At 41.7% G+C, this 17,785-nt stretch overlaps 1 protein-coding gene across 3 annotated transcripts in view; it reads left to right on the forward strand.

Moving 5' to 3' along the window:
• Positions 1-3,117: 3,117 nt before the first annotated feature.
• pdzrn3b (PDZ domain containing RING finger 3b) overlaps positions 3,118-17,785 on the forward strand; it is a 147,060-nt gene continuing 132,392 nt past the window's right edge. For 2 of the 3 annotated variants that reach the window (XM_080727874.1, XM_080727875.1), the window contains exons 1-3: positions 3,118-3,943; positions 10,420-10,506; positions 14,350-14,457. In XM_080727874.1, coding sequence (XP_080584000.1) covers positions 3,230-3,943; positions 10,420-10,506; positions 14,350-14,457 — 909 coding nt within the window. In that variant the 5' untranslated portion in view covers positions 3,118-3,229. The remainder of the gene's footprint in view (positions 3,944-10,419; positions 10,507-14,349; positions 14,458-17,785) is intronic. The other variant, XM_080727876.1, reaches the window with a different exon arrangement.

Consider the following 17,785-nt stretch of genomic DNA (forward strand, 5'->3'; position numbering starts at 1 on the left):
TCACAACGCCTCGCAGCGCGAGGCGTTGTGAGCTTGTAGATCTGCTATTTTTGGCTAAAGTTCTCAGAATATGGACACTAGGGTTCAAGTGGTTCATATAAAAAAGGAGAAAAGTTTCCATCAGACAAAGATTTGGAGAACCCCCTGTAGTAACTCTGAGGACCCCCTGGGGGTCCCAGACCCCCTGTTGAAGACCTTTGCTGTAGCGCATGAGTTGAATAAACCAATTAAAAATAATTTGACCAGTACAACTGTAGAATGATTAGAGTCAGGTCTGGTGGGAGTAGTTCCAGCCTGTCTGCAGCCTTCACTCACAGTCAGGAGTCGGAGGCTTGGGATTACGTCTTATCTCCACTGGGGCATTGACTGTCTTTAGGCCTGGAGTCAACATGGAAATGTCTGAGCCCCCCTGTTGCCACCTCATCCAACATCATGGGAAACCGGCTCAGATGTCATCAACAGAGCATTCCTAACCACAAGAGATAACATATCCATTTAGTTTGGGAAAGAAATCCTATATTTGCTTCTTTTTTTAAAAGGAAATATACATTTAAATCATTTAAATATTGCTGCTGAGTTGTGTGGAAAAATAAAAAAGAACTACAATTTCTACAAATACAAATGTATTTTCCATTTTTGAGAACAAATGTTTCATTTAGGTTGGGTTAATAGACAGAATAAACATACAGATACACAGTAAACGGCCTCAGAGCCAGGTGGTTTGTTCCTAAATTGAAATAATAAATCATGAATGTCAGTTGATTGGTTTTGGTTTGGTTGAATTGTTGATTTGATTCCCCAGCACTGACAGAAGGAGGAGGCCTATTCCAGTTCTAGATGGCAACAGTGTGTCTGGTATTTACATGTACACCAACCGCCAAACATCACTGAATCATCCTAGCGCAGTAAATCTGTTATGAGACTACTTCAGTTTTGGTTATAGGCCTAGTCATTATGCAGAGAGATTTTTATTGCACAATAGCCTACTTTTACTTAGAATTATTTGACAATGAACTGATAACCAATTGGAATCAATAGGCAATCCAGGTTAGAATTCACCAGCGTCAGTTTTACTGAGGTTAGGGTTAGGGTTAGGGTTAGGGTTAGGGTTAGGGTTAGGGTTAGGGTTAGGATTAGGGTTAGGGTTAGGGTTAAGGTTAAGGTTAGGGTTAGAGTTGGGGTTAGGGTTAGGAATGGTTAAGGATAGGTTCAGGTTTTGGTGCACCTGCCGCGGTCCAAGTGACTACAATGGAGCGCTCCCTATCTCCGGTTCAGCCAATCACAAGCTTCAAAAATTAGTCCGGGGCGTGGTTTTGCCTTAGCTCTCCTAGAATTTAGAACATAGCATGGTATACTTGGTATATAGACCAGTGGTTCCCAAACTGTTTAGCTCAAGACCTAAAAGAGAAATTAGACGTTTCCCCGGGACCCAAACTAGAGAAAAGAGAAGATCTACAAGCTCACCAACGCGTCGCTTCGCGCTGGGTTGTGAGTTGTAGATCGGCTATTTTCACTACTTCTTAAATATTTGTTTTCTAATTTATGGAATTTCTTAGATTTTTATTTTATTCATTATTGAAATACTTAGACAAATCATTGCAATTTTTTAAATTCATGAAAATCTTTCTGGGGATTGTTTTTCTTTATTTTCTACTGAAGCATTTAAGGCAATAAAGTGGTATATAATAATGTGAGTAGCAGCTTCTTTTGTACAAACAATCAAATAAACAATATTGATACAATATTGAGAATGCTTTGAAATAATAATAATTACAAATACATGTAGGAAACCAAAAATTAAGGGACCCATAAAAATGTGTCCTTGACCCCCAAATGGGTCCCCGGAAACAGTGGTATACCCCACCATACTCACAAAAGACTCTTATATCTTTGCTTCCAGTGTAGTCAATATTCTTGTTCTTCATGAAGCTATTCCAGCATTTACAACTAAAATGCTTCCATAATTGAAGCACTTTGCTGCTGAGATATAGCTGCTGTGTGTGTGTGCTGCATGTAATTGGCTGTCACTCAACCTTCCAAAAAAGTTTTAAATGGTGAAATAACAGGTCTTGTTTGCTGTTATACTACTATGGTCTTTTCTTTGCAGATTTTTATTTTTTACATGTGTTGAACTTGATGAAATACCTGGTTGTTGTTGATGTTGTTGTTGTTGTTGTTGTTTGTTCCTTTCTTTAATCAATTTGGCAAATAATTATGTTGAATATTGTTCGCACAACATTTGTTGTCGATTACAAATCAATATAGGCCTATAGTTAACTCAATAATGAGCAAAAGCATTGCTTTATAGGGGTCCCCAGCTAAATGATAGTTTCTAACTCAGAGTAACTCTGAGTTAAATTAACATTGATTTTATAATATAAATTGGGGTCTCAGAGATAAAAAGGCCATTAAAGGACAACTTTGGTTCATATTTTAGATTGTAATTAGAGAAAAGAAAAGATGAGTGTTAAAATGCTTTCATTTATTGCTATTGTTTTAGCGATTATAATGACTTTTTAGACACAATAAGCTGGAAATGTCTTTATTACTACACTACTAGCTCCCATAAGTCACATCTGCCCATGAAAGATTGTGGTGCATCTTGTGGGCTTATTGTATAAAAAAAAAAAACATATTTAGCCACTTGCACGCATGCCCCCAACCACTGACATCAATGTCATTAAAATCGCTAAAACGATTGGATGGAGAAAATGAAAACGTTTTGACAATCATCTTTTCTTTTCTCTAATTACAATCTAAAATATGAACTCTTGTTGTAAAAATGTTGTCCTTTAAATGGGGGGCCTAATGCATGTCAAACTGGGGGTCCTTTGGTGGAAATTAAAATGGTTGGGAATCACAGCTAGAGCTGTAAAAATCTTCTCTTACGGGGGTGCCTGGCATATTTTTTTAAATGGGGGTCCGCGGGCTAATTAAGTGTCAATTTGGGCGGTCCTTGACATGAAAAAGTTTGAGAACCACAACCACTGGTCTACCAAAGTTTCCACATTATTCTTGCGCCGTTCATACAGCAGTTACGGTAGAGAATTCCTCCACATTTCCCCCCCAAGGAAGTCTCGGTCAATTAGTTTAGACACTAAGGAGAGAGCCTGTAGTCAGTCTGTAGTACTCTGTACGCGCTCCACCAATGACAAGCTAAACAGCCACTGCGCTCCTACTTTCACTCGTGGGAATCCCGAACCGTCGGATTTTTATACTTTTTAAAAACATGGGATTCGAGCTGGACCGGTTCAAAGGGGACGTGGACCCGGACTTCAAGTGCAACTTGTGCAACAAAGTTCTCGAGGACCCGCTCACGACTCCGTGCGGTCACGTCTTCTGCGCCGGCTGCGTGCTGCCGTGGGTCGTCCAGCAGAGCAGCTGCCCCGTCAAATGTCAGCGGATCTCCGCCAAGGAGCTCAACCACGTCCTGCCGCTGAAGAGCCTCATCCTCAAATTGGACATAAAGTGCGACAACCATGCGCGGGGCTGCGAGAAGGTGGTCAAGCTGCAGCATCTGGCCGAGCACGCCGAGATGTGCGACTACTCGCCGGCCAAGTGTCGGAATAAAGGATGCAGCGAGGTGCTCAACCTGAAGGACATGGATGCTCACATGCGCGAGACGTGCGACTACAGACCCGTGGGGATATGCGAGAGTGGATGCGGACTGGTGCTCACGCACAGGGAGCAGAAACTGGGCGACCACTGTTGTCTGCGAGCTCTGAAGGCGCACAACGGCGCCCTGCACGGCAAAGTTGTCAGCCTGGACAAGGAGTTCAAGAAGCAGTCGTTGAAGTCGAACAAGCGAGAGAAGTCGCTCCTCGCGCAGCTCTCCGCCGTTCACAACGAGCTGCAAATGACAGCGCTAAAGTACCAGAAGAAGTTCACTGAGTACAGTGCGAGGATCGACTCGCTCACCAAAACCCTTGCGTTCCCATGCAAGGTAAGCGACACAAAAGTTTTGAATTTCAGGGGCTTGTTGTTGTTGCACCCCCCCCCCCCTTCCCAGTCCTCATGCCCCCCTCCTCAACCATGTTTATTCCTTATTTGCTTTTTCTGACTTGAGGTTTCTTCGCTTTAGTTTTGGTAGTTTATCCAGCTGTTGTTGTTATGCCTGAATGTTAGTTCGGACGGACCGTTACCTACAGTAGGGACATGAAATGGCCCTGTTTGCTGATCATGAACTGCTGAAAAGTCTCGTCACTCTCGTGTGGTCAGTTTACATGAAGGAACTTTTGTTAGGGCCAGTCCTTGCTTGCCCCCTCCCTCTCCAGCCCTTGTCAGTGGTGTAAAGTACATTTACTCAAGTGCAAGTACAATTCTGAGGTACTTTTACTTTACTGAGGTATTTCCAATTTTAAACACTTTTAATTCTACTCCACTACAACATCTCTGAGGAAAATATTATACTTTTATTACTCCACTACAATTATTTGAAAACTTTTACTCAAGTAGTAATTTTGAACATAGACTTTTTACTTAGATTATTTTTATATTGTGCTATTGCTACTTTTACTCGAGTAAAAACACTTGAGTACTTTTTTCCACCACTGGCCCTTTTGCTTTCTGCTCACAAGTTTGTTTCTTCGCTGTCTTCGCTGAGGCATGCATGTCAGCTGCGCTTATGGGCCAGCTGGCAGTCATGGAGGAGGGGCAAATATTTACTGCTGTTCTGTACACACCAAAAACTCAAGACCCAATTAGCCTGCCTGCTTATATCCTGCTAGTTTGAGACATTCTCTGATCATTAATGTTCTTGGTTTCCCTGGTAAAGCCACAAAACCTGCACGAATGTCGCAGCAGTAAGCTAATGCCATTTAATAGTGTTAATGCTTTATTTTAAGCTGGGAAAGATGGCATATATTGTGTTTTGTGGTGCAATAAAATCTAATAGTCTGGCCCTGCTGTAATTGATAAATTCTAGACATTGTAAAGTATCTGGAAGTTAACAAAGTCTTTATTTTATAATTGGTTGCATTTGTAATGAGCATAAATGCAACCCGTGTGGCATATTTAACATAGTGCCACAATGATCTTGTGTCAAATTAGAGTAATTCATTACAGGTACTTCTGGGACAAAACTAATAGCAACACTACAGTTCTGCAAAAACTGTACTTATCCTCCCTTGTAAGATTTTGTTCCTAATGAACCACAACATTTGTTGTCATGACATTTTAATGTTGCCAATTATTTGCTGGTCAAAATGCAGAGTTACTGCATGTATTTTGTTATACTCCATGGCATGCTATAGGTATAGTAAACAACTCCTCAAAAGTATTGAGACAAGAAAATGGAGAAAAACACTTATGCTCGGGGTTGAGCAACACTCACCAGGGCTGGAGCAACACTGTTCAACATCATGCATTTTTGTCTGTAGTAGAATGAAAATACAAAATTGTCTTTGCAATATTACAATATGCATTATATACATAGGTGTTACATGCTAGAAAGGTATTCTCAAGTTCAATAGATGAATAAAATCTATCTCTCACACACACACACACACACACACACACACACACACACACACACACACACACACACACACACACACACACACACACACACACACACACACACAGTCCTGCAACTCCATTCCAAGAAGCATGGACAGGACATGGGAATAATTTCAGAGATGATCCGCGACAGAGAAAGAGCAGGTCTGAAGAAAGCAGAAATCACATTATGTGGACAAGATGGTTCCTTTTTGAAGTTGGTTTGATGGTTTGAGTCCTTCTTTCAAATCGATCTCCTCAAACAGTGAACGGGATCGCTTGGTGGGAAAAGCTGAGCACATGCACATGTGGGCTGTATGAAATGGAACAACACTAGTGGAATTAGGCCTAGCTGTGGGAGGCAGGCGACTTGCAGACTGCATCTGTCTGCAGGGGTGTCGCACCAAATTCTGGGCCCTGGGTAGAAGGATTCACTGCGGGGCCCCTGTGCTTTAACTATTGAAAAATAGCAGATATACAAGCTCACAGCGCGGCACCGAGTGCCGCGCTGCGAGCTTGTAGATCTGCTATTTTTGAAAAATCATGAAAATTTTCTTCCTTCTGAGGTTTTTTGAAAAACCTATGTTTCTATGTCAGTGCAGCTCAAACCTTTTCATGTGAAGGACCCCCAAAATGGTATGTATTTGGCCACAGAACCCCATCTCAAAATATTGAGTTCCAGGGACCCCCCAGAAGCAAAATTTGAGTTACATATGTTCGCTTAAAAAATACATATATTCAAAGATTTGCACACCGAGTGCAATCACAGAGTGCCGCGCTGTGAGCTCGTATATCTGCTATTTTTCAATAGCTAAAGTATAAAATAATTAAGGCCTCTCCACCACCTTGGGCCCTAGTACCTCAGTCCCACTTTCCTACCCCTTGTGACGCCCCTGTCTGTCTGTGTGCACTGGAACGCAGTTAGAGCCCTGGCCCGCATGCAGCACCGTTTGCACTGCAGTGATCATGTATTATCAGATTTAGTGCAAGTTCTTGGCTTATTGGAAATTTGTTATGACACTTTTGTTCCCTAATCCACTACTTATGGGGAAAACAGTCAAATGGGTCCATCAGTTTGTGTAACTTCTGACGTGTTATCTACTTTTTGTTAGTCCTCTGTAAGGGTCTGGGTCAGGCTGGCTTACAATGGTTGGCCTCAGTGGAGGGTTTCAATGTGCTTCTGTGACAGCCAGGTGGTTACTGAGAAAGACACATGAGGATGACCAGGCCATGTGGAATGTCTGACTGAATGGAACGCAGTGTTTTCACTAATAGCCCTACCACTTTTAAAATCAGCTGAACGTGACCAGAAGAAAACAAACTTGAGTTCCTTTTGCACGCACATTCTGCAGTAAGGTAAACATTTACAATGTTGTGTGGTATGAAATAATGAAGTGCAACTTCCTTTTCATCTATATTTTGCAGCACAGCCCTATAATCTCTTGAGAGTACATGTCATGCATCTATTTCTTACTGCAAAGATTGCACTCAAGCTTTCACTGAGCTCTTTTACAGTTTTGTTGGTGACAATGTTTGTTGTTTCTGGATGTGATGAAGAAGACATGAAAAGGGATGCTGTTTTTACTGAATCTGATGAGGGTAATCACAGGCTGATTAGTTTAATGATGGTGTAATTGGTCATTTTTTTGTAGCCTGATATTAGACTAATTTCTGTCACATTGCCATGGGTGCCAACTGCCAATGGGCTGCGGCAGAGATTTGATTTTTTGGTTGTTCGCCTAAACAGCAATGGTGAATGTAGCCTAAATCAATTCCATCACCCTCAACCGTACACATACACAGGCACAAAATAAACACACAAAATAAACTTGAAATTGTATTTGATGGCCTGAGCTAAATTTGAAATTGACCACATGATTAGCCCAATGTTTCTTTTGTGTGTGTCAGCCTTACTTCTAGTAGCCTATGTGGCGCCCAACTAATTGTTCAGAAAGCAACCATGCAATGTCTTTCACAAGCTTTGTGAAATACATTAATAGAAATATCCGTTGGATGTATTATTTGGTAGATATTCTTTACAAATCTCTTTCCCAGATCTGTCTCGTGACTAGGCACAACGTGTCGTTTAAGTGTAGGTCTGTAGTTTGTGAAACAAAAAATATTTTCCTGTTAGGCTATTCTTGGTTTCATTCAGCATTACCTACACTGTAATTAGACACGCTGTTTTAAAGAGACAGATGGATGGAAAGCAACATAACGGAGGTACAGACTGCATTGGAAATTGTGACTAGTGGTGAAGTGAGAGCTTGAAGCAAGTGACCGGGGCACCAGCCTGATTCTTTTGAACTATCCTCTCTTTGCTCATCACAAACTCTTGACAACAAAGTAGTTGAAGTTGTCAAACTTATGTTTATTTATGATATGATTCTTTTGCTTCCACTTAACTCATTCCCTGCCAGGCCCGATAGTCCCGAGATTATTCCAATGTCTTTCCCCGCCAGGCCCGATAGTCCCGAGAATTAAAAAAAAAAAAAAAAAAAAAAAAAATTCAAAAAATTGTTTTTGACCCCCAAAAATGGAGTAGACATGATAGCAATCGCGAAATTGCATGTTTAACCCCCATAGCAACCCCATCTTTCAAGCATGGCAGCCATTTTGGCAGCCATCTTTGTTAAACATAGTGGCTGTTATCTCATGAATGCCTGAATGGATTTCCATTCGGATTTTTTTGTTTGAAAGCTGTGAGCAATGTGGACACACGTGGTGCATTATCTAGGCATGGGTGTGCATGATCCGTGCACACCCAATTACATGGAAGTCTATGGAGACGAATGGCAGGTGGGAGTACGGAGGTATGTTAACTCATTTAGTGCCACCCCTTTCACCACTAGAGGGCGCCCAGTGGCCAGAGAAAATCCCATAGAGATATGCTGGTATATGCAGAAGCCCTGCAGCCATGACTTGCCTGAACACTTTCCTTTGTGCATGACTGCATGTACAGGAAGAGGATGAAGTTAGCTTGAAGTTAGCTATTGGCTACCAAGCATTTTAGAAGCCTTATTTTCGTCAACTTAGCCATGATTAAACCTTGCACACCTCATGCATGGGAAAAAAACAGAGAAGAATGAGCTCTGAAAAATCCAATTTGCATTGGAGTGGATTTGTGCAGTTTGTTCACAGCTTTCAAACAATAAAATCCGATTGGAAATCCGTTCAGGCATTCTTGAGATAATCGCCCTTATGTTTTACATGTAATGTAAACAAAAATGGCTGCCCTGTATGTTAGATGGGGTTGTATGGGGGTGGAACATGCAAAATCGCGATTGAAATCATGTTCACCAGATTTGATGGGGTCCAAAAAAAAAAAAAAAAAATTCAAAAAAATTTTTTTCAAAAAAAAAAAAAAAAATTTTTTTTTTTTTTTTTTTTTTTTTTTTTTATCCCGAACTTGTTCGGGATAGGCACCCTGTGATACGATCATATATCCCGAACTAATTCGGGATAGGCACTCAATGAGTTAAAATGGCGGTCAATGTGTTAACCAAAGGTTTTCTTTTTTTTTCTTTTTTTTTAGTTTATGCTTCATGATAAGGCCTATGGTGCTTAACAGTTTTGTAAAATGTCACCTCCTGAATTCTCTTTTCAAGGGATCACGGTTGGATTGGGGTGTTCACAGATGTCCTTAAATGCTGACTATAGTTGTTCAGAATTCCCTTGAATGGCTGAAAAAGACAACACTCTCACCCAACACTGTTCTCTAAATCAACCCTTAAGCAGATTCACTATAAATTATTTTGATTTAATCCAGCATGCTTTTAATGTATTTAGCTTTCATTAAACAATTACGAATCAAATTGATGTGTCCATTATGTTTTCATTTATGTAAAGCTTTATTATCTTCTGTGTAAAAAGGCCATTACTTCTTACAATAAATAATAGGCTGCCGTTATCGTCACATGGAAACATGTGCTGCTAATTTTGCTGTGACATGGTCCAGCCGTGCACATTCCTGCATTGCCTAACATGCACAGCGTGGTCTCGGCCTGTATGGCAGTCACTGCACTGTACATGCCAATAATATCTGGTTTATATTTAGTCTCTGTACGTTAAAGAATACTGGAATGACAGCTGAAATTATGTTTCTTAGTACCACCCCCCATGTTTCCCCTTTAAAAAAGGATTAAGAGCTGACTACATTGGTTTCCCTGCATTCTTCATGTCACTCCGCTGTACCCTGAGAGGCCTACTGTATATAGTGTACATAAGGCCAGACCCGTTTGTGACCTGACTTTCTCTTTCACTGAGGGAAGGCTTAGAACTCACAGAATGCAATAGGTTAGCTTTTCCAAGGATGAGAGACGGAGGTGAATCTGCACGTAGTCATCAGTGTTAATTTAACTCTGTGAGTGTAAACATTGACTGAAAAGGACCCGTAAGGGAGGGTTTTTACTGTATTGTGTCCATCACTGACCATATTACATTTCATCCTGCTCATGTTTACTACTTAAAAGTGCTGGGTTATTTATGTAAACACCTTGCTGGGTTGATTTTGCTGGGTCATACTTCTGGGTTATTTGGTATACTGTAAACACACTGGCAAATGAACAACCCAGTGTATGGTTCACATTTAACCCAGCGATATAGTTAATTTCAATCACTACGTTGGGTGAAATGATCAACCCAGCACATGGGCTAAAATGATCCAACACAGCACATGGGCTAAGACAACCCAGCGCTGGGTGCGTCCCATAGTGACCCAGCGCTGGGTTACGGTTGGGTTATTTTTCAACCCAGCAGTTTTAAGTGTTTAACCGACTCCAATGGTTGATGATTCTTTTCAGTTCTGTAACCGGTTAAGTTGAACCTGTCTGGAATAAGGAATAAGACTGGTGTTATTAAAGATTATTGATATGTGTTTTCTCTGTTTCATAATTATGTCTTTGTCTTGTCATGTTTCCGCAGGAAGGTGAGACGAAAAATGTCACTCTAATCCTCCACCGAGAGGGCGGATCTCTGGGATTTAACATCATAGGCGGACGACCGTGTGCGGTAGGTCCAAAGCGGAGTCTCTTGGAGGTTTTTTATCTCCTCCAATGGTCAGCCAAGTGTCATATGGCAACCCAGGAATGAAGAGCACATACTCCCAATGCACCACAAACCTCTGCGCTAACATATCTCAGACAGGCACGCATATGTTTTCAACTCCTGTGGATAGATGGACCACATCGGTCACTTTTTATTGTGTTTGTGTGTCTGTCTGGTTTAGAGGATTTGGCATTACAGATTAAAAAAATATATAATTACTTTTATGAGAGTCAAATCTAGGATTTACGACTCTGACCACAGTTTTTTTGTCTCTAATTTAGGGGATTTTGATGGCGAGGTAAATGCAAAGCTGTTTTCATCCCAGCATGACGATAACCTGTCTTAAAGGAGTAGTTCACCCCCAAAATGACTTTTTTTCTATTGATTAGTCACGCCATGGAGAGTAGAGTTCAATAATATTTTTTGGTTTTAGTCACATTCCTAAGACAAAAATTTGATTCGAGTAAATTTACCCCCATTGATTCCGGATGGTGACCCGTTTCGAAACGGGTCACCATCCGGAATGAATGGGGGTAAATTTATTGTTATCACATTTTTGTCTTAGGAATGTGACAAAAACCAAAAAAAAAATTATTGAACTCTACTCTCCATGGCGTGACTAATCAATAGAAAAAAAGTCATTTTGGGTGTGAACTACTCCTTTAAGCTGGTTGCACACTGCACTGCGTGTTTTCGTTGCGTTTAGGAAATCCGAAATCCAAAAGCCAGGGAGAGAGAGAGGAAAGAGAGAGAGCAAGGGACTCAGTGCAACAGCTGCGAAAATCGGAAAAAATCAACCCTAGTCCGAAAATAAATACGAAACGGGCGGCAGTGTGCAAACGTGATTAACATAACGTGAGGTTGATTTTTTTATTCACGCACTCCGAAATTCACTCCGATATTTGGCCAGAAAAACGCAGCAGTGTGCAAAGACCTTTAGTGTCATGCCGCTGAAGAGAAAACCTTTAATGATGTCACAGTTTCTGGTCATAGATTCCTATTATCTCAACATTAGCTACAACTAAGAAATTCACATTATTTCTACATTAGATACAACTTCATCTTCTGCACATGGTGTGTCTTTAGTTTCCACTGAGCCATTAACTCTCCATATCCGTTTCACTGCCTTAACATTTGCCCAAATGTTTGAGAGGTGTTTTCCTAGAACCACAGTGACGCACTTTGCTGTCGCAACAAGGATTATTACACTAAAACATTTTATAGCAGGAAACTATAAAAAATGTCCCAACATCTTTTAGATTCAACCCTTTCTAGCTCTCCTCACTGAACATCCAACTCAGACTCTAGAGATCAGAGACCATGTCAACTTTTAGCTTCCAGGGTTTGTCTTAAAAAAGCTCATTGTTCCCAAATCCTTTGCAAGAAACTGTTGGTTCAGATGGAAATAAGTAAATGAAGCCCTTTAGTTTTTGACACGTGGGCCTCTCTAACTTGAGAACTTTGAACGTCAGCACAGTTGATGGGTTCAGAGGTTTGACACACAGCAGTGTAACTGGTACGGCTGACCTTAACAAACTAAAAAGGTGACCCTAATAATAAGGGACAACCCACCACAATAGCACTGGCTTTTCTTGGATTTTATTTCTCCATATTTAGCTGTGTGACCTATCCAGTCTAAGTGACTTTCCAAATAAATGCAGTATTTATTTTACTGTAACTGTTTAGATATGGCTGTCATTAATCAAACTTGCACATTGTCGGTGGAATATTTTCTGATGCACCCATGATAGGAACACCACATCCATGGTGATGGTTCAGGCTCACAATATTTGGGAATATCGATGCTGACAGGAGATGTCTTTAGTACCTTCGTGAAACTCTGAGAAAATACAGTTTATCAGCCAAAAAACTAAAACTATAGGCCATAATGCACTGACGGTGTTTTGGAAACCTAACTGTCTCTTCCCTAAAATATGCTGTTGAATGGGTGCTGGGTACACTGTGGCTTCAGGTCGCAAGTTGCAGGGAAGCGTCAAATAGCAGCGGGCTTGTTGTTGAAAAAGACATCAAGCCATGGGCTATTTTTATCACCGTCTGTTGGTGTCGGCTCTCAGGTGCATTCAGCAACTTTTTTTCACACCTTCCAACCGACTGATCTCCTGACTTCATTCGACTGCCAGTCTGTAGCAGGATGGATTTGAGTAGTGCAGGATGGATTTGATGTGGTTTTGAAGAGAGAGAGAGAAAAAAAGAGATGACTGGTGCCCAGCGGTCACGGGTCACGGCCATAGCCGCTATATCGCTGGGTAGATGACCAATCCAACATGTCCAGTCAGGCCAGGCACAACCCTGGGAAACATGTGAAGTGGCGCATAGCCATTATGGCACAGTGTTTGGCTGTACACTAAGCACTGTATAACACCTGCAACCACTTGTCAGCCACTGTAGGCTGTTGAGCCCCACAGTCAGTGGTATGTTGTTGACTGCTGTTTTGTTGTTTGTACATGTTTAAAAGACTCTGGGATTAGTCACATGCAGCGCAATTGGTTGAAACAGCAAGGTATTTGCATTGACTACATAATATCCTTCGGGTATTTTCTACTAGGTTTTAGAGTTTTGATCAGAGTTTAATAGAAAGCAAAACCTTCATTTTTGCAGAAAGCTATGTCAAGGTAAACTAACAAACACTTACTCTGTATGAGTATCTTATTTTGCTGAACAATAATTGGTACCACTCAGGCCTGGAATTTCGTCATTTTAGGGGCAAGGCCACTTGGCCTTTGGTGTTGTCCATTTTTTGAGGGCACAAAGGCCAAATGCCAGGGCAGGAAGTAGAGGTCTTCACGGGTCCAATTTGACCTACCCGAACCCAAAAGGACCCAGGAAAACTCCCAGACCCAAATGGACCCACCTATTATTAGAAATATGAGAGCCGATAGCCAAGCAGCACCGAGAGATGTCGGAACCGGAGCCGAGTTCCGAAATGACCGAATGCCAACGTTATTATGAAGAGATGTATATTATCATTAAATAGGACTTTTTCTTTCTTACCGCTGCGTGCTGCTCACTCCTTAACGTATTTCCCAGAGTAGACCATTTATTCTTTAGATGTGTAATCTTTCTTCTGAGCCATTGCTAATGTTATAATCCACTGTCAGTAGGGGCGAGATCATTTTGCGACCTCCAACCGGGGTCGGGTCCTGGCCGCTATGTTACCGATAGCGGCCAGGACCCGACCCCGGTTGGAGGTCGCAAACTGATCTCGCCCTCTCTCTCTCTCCACTGTTGCAGCAGAGCATATTGTTATTGTTTATCATTAAAATTAGCGCCATTACTTCCTGACTTCACATGACGCAGCAAGGCAGGCAGGCAGACAGCTCGCCTCACACTGGCCAGAGGAGAAAGACAGGGGAGCGGGGCGGGGTGATTGACAGCTGTAATAGCCAATGGCCGGGTCCACTCAGGTATCAGTCCTAGTCAGTATCAGTATCTAGTCCGGTGATCTCACTATCAGATACCCAGGACATACGGTGGTCGGCTCCGACCCGGCTCCAAAGTCATTTCTTCACGAAGACATTTAAGGGTTAAGGATGATTTTAAATGTAACATGTAGACTATCTGCTGTGAAATAAATACATTTGTATTTACAATCTGATCCATGCTCACTCAGCACAAATCAAAGATACTGGATTTGCAGCTGGGGCATTAAGGCCACTTTGGCCTCAGGGGATGCCATTTTTAAGAAGGGCACAAAGCCAAAGTGAGGGGGAACTTAAGGCCATGGCCTTAACGGCATCACTGAAATTCCTGCCCTGGTACCACTAATATAAGTGTTTTTCTCCACAGGAGGAGAAAGACGGTACTTCTAATGAAGGCATATTTGTATCCAAGATCATTGAGAGAGGTCCTGCGGATAAAGAGGGAGGACTTCAGATCCACGACAGAATAATAGAGGTATGTGGCCCCTTTTGGCAGTTTGGTGTGATGGGAAAAAAGCAGGGTTTTGTCGGGCCAGAGTTCTTGGATTATGAGACAGCTGTCGTTTTTCCTAGTAAAGATTATGACTGAATATACATAAAGCCTTGCAGCCTTAACCCATTTAGGCCTGCCCTGAACACATTATGACGCAATATTTTATGCTTTAACTATTGAAAAATAGCAGATATACAAGCTCACAGCGCTGCACCGAGTGCCGCGCTGCGAGCTTGTAGATCTGCTATTTTTGAAAAATCGTGAAAATTTGAATTTTGACCCGATTCTATAAGTGTCTTTTGAATCCTTCTAAGATTTTTGGAAAAAACCTATGTTTCTATGTCAGCAATCTGGCCAGCCATCGTCAAAGAAAAGGTCCTTTTCACTTAACTGGAGCTCATTTAGTCTGTTCTTGAGAGACTACTATGTCAGTGGTTCTCAAACCTTTTCATGTGAAGGACCCCCAAAATGATATTTATTTGGCCACGGACCCCCATTTCAAAATATCTAGTTCCAGGGACCACCCAGAAGCAAAATTTGAGTTACAAACGTTCGCTTTGAAAATACATATATTCAAAGATTTGCACACATTTTCACGACTTTTTCAAAAATAGCAGATCTACAAGCTTGCAGCGCGGCACTCGGTGCCGCGCTGTGAGCTTGTATATCTGCTGTTTTTCACTGGTTAAAGCATTCAATAATTCTAGGCCTAAATGGGTTAATGCTGTACATGTGAACCACTGTGTGCCAGTGACATCTGAATGAACCTTCAGTTCATTCAACATGAAATGCAGAAATTCCGTTTCAGCATTTAGGTTTCAGTGTCACAGGATAATGAATCCTATGGCAAGCAAATACAAGCGAAATGCATTTCTCTGGCATATAGTGCTCAAGCAAACAGCAGTGGGTAGTGGGTGAAATGAGATAAATCCGAGGCTTGGCCGCCTGTCTTTGGTTTTTGAGAGCCCTTGGTTGAGAAATCTCACATGACATGACAGCATTGTAGCCGCATCTCCCTTTGCCTTCAAGCAGAATGTCATGTGGAAAGGCCATGTCTCTCTGAGGTCAACTTGAGGGGTGCTTTGGGGGGGGAAAAGAACACCATAAAGGCTTACATTATAACAGAGTGTCAACCCGAGGTTTTTCACAAAGGAAGCATTTAACTGGGAGGTTTATGTGGATCACAAGTGTATATTGCTGTATGCCGCAAGATGACAAATATGGTTTGTCACAGGCAGCATTGTCAAACCTCAGTTAAATTGTACCAGAGAAAGTTGACCAGCACAGGATTCGTGTTGATGTTTGCTTGCTTCCATTGGAAAAATGTTAACAAGAAGAGAACATCTGGACTATATCGATGACTGTATCGCTTTGCCTTCTTACAGATTAATGCCAGCTACTTAACTATAATCACCAGAGTAATGATACAACATACAAGCCTGCCTCTCTCTCTCTCTCTCTCTCTCTCTCTCTCTCTCTCTCTCTCTCTCTCTCTCTCTCTCTCTCTCTCTCTCTCATCCACCTCTCTTGCTCTACCCACTGTCTATTGTCAATGGTGTAACTAAGATGTGATATCTAAGTCCTCAGTCTTAACCTCTTCAAGTATCAGAATCAAGCGTCTCAAAGCCCTCTGCATGTTGACATTTGTCATAAGCTCCTTTAACAATGGAGAGATTGAGCCTCCGAAATGTGATTGTGATTCACTTGGCGCCTGGTGACTTAAGGCTGATGAGGCCTCCAAGTGGGCCACTAGCTGGTGTGGGAGAGGGGATTTGTTTCATGTCATATGGATATACCACTGAAACTTTGTGTATGTTTTTGTGTAGTAGGTGTGTACTATGTGTGAATGCTGGAGTTTCACATTAACAGACTAGATACTCGGTTACCTGAGAACTACCTTTAATGTAACCATTCACCCTTTATCAGCTTAAAAGAAAAGAGATTTAGCTTAAGGATGGTATTGCACTTACGTGGGCAATTCTGTCCTCATATTGTCTTTGAGCCATTGTGAGAGAAGTCACCAAATATGTCCAAAGAACAGAAAACATGAGCAGAAAGGGGACATATTAAGCCTAAGGACACAGCAAAGGGCCCTATTGAGTGACCTTTTTTGAAGAGGTGAGGCATTACTAGACAAAAACTACCGTTAATCATCCAGGCATTGAAACGGTGATGTATAGACGGCTCATAGTTGCTGTTTTCCCTTGGTGGTTTCCACTGGTTAGGAAAACCGATACCGGCGGTGGTGGTTCAAATTTCGCTGAGTCTCTTTCTATTACTTGGTAAAAGAAAGGTTCCTTGTCATGTTTCTCGAACCATAATAAGGATGGAATTGCTGCGTCACGAGGAGAGGCTTGCAATTGCGTAGGTTGCATCTTTTACCTGAGGTGATGCTGCTTGTGAAACCATCCCCATTGGGATATACTGTATAGTGGTACACTGAGGGAGAATTCAATACCGAGAACCCACAGGCAATTCTCTATGTCTTGTGTAGAGAACATCTGTGGCTTGACAAAACCAAACAGCCCGTAGGTCCGTCCTACTTTGCGTGCTTTGTTGGACACTGCGTGAGTGTGCATTTTTAAAGATCTGGTCCTCCAGAATGTCATCTGAATGTTGTTGTTATTCCACACAACACATCTCGCTCAGTTTATTTTCCTGTGCTTCAGGCTCCAGAGCTTATCTGGAACCTGAAGTGAGTTCAATCGACTCCAAGCCAGTGGACAAAATGTTTCACATTAGCTTCCAGATTTGGAAACTCAACGTTCCCTACTGTCACTGGTTACTCTGCCCTGTTCTCTCCAGTCAAAGACGACGAACGCTTTCAAATTTGGGAGCTTGCAAACATTTTGTGCTTATTCTTGACAAAGTTTCCATTTTGCATTTCAATCGTGACATTGAAAACGAAGGTGACTTTCTTTCTGTCATCGTTCTGAAACAAACAGACAAAAAGTTAATGTAGAAAGCTATTTATGAAGCCATATTGATATGGGAGATCAAGCTGGGGGTTGTTGTTATAACATGGAAAGGTCAATAACAAGTTCCCCATAAGCAGCCATCATAACCACTGTATTCCAAACAGTCACGGCTGTTTTCTTTTCCTGTACCAGAGGTGTTAGTTCCAGTAAGTCTACATGGATGTAACATGTACATGATGATCCGTGGCTGTTCCCTCTATAACAGGCTCTTAGCAGGGGAGTGTGATAGCAGATGGCGGTCCTCTAGCATGCTATACAGGCTGGTATGAATCAGTGTATGAATGCCTCCTTGTTCAGCCAGGGACATTTTTTCTCATTAAAAAAAAAAACTC

Source organism: Nannobrachium achirus (genome assembly GCF_963921795.1).
Source record: "Nannobrachium achirus genome assembly, chromosome: 6".
Taxonomy (NCBI): Eukaryota; Metazoa; Chordata; class Actinopteri; order Myctophiformes; family Myctophidae; genus Nannobrachium; species Nannobrachium achirus.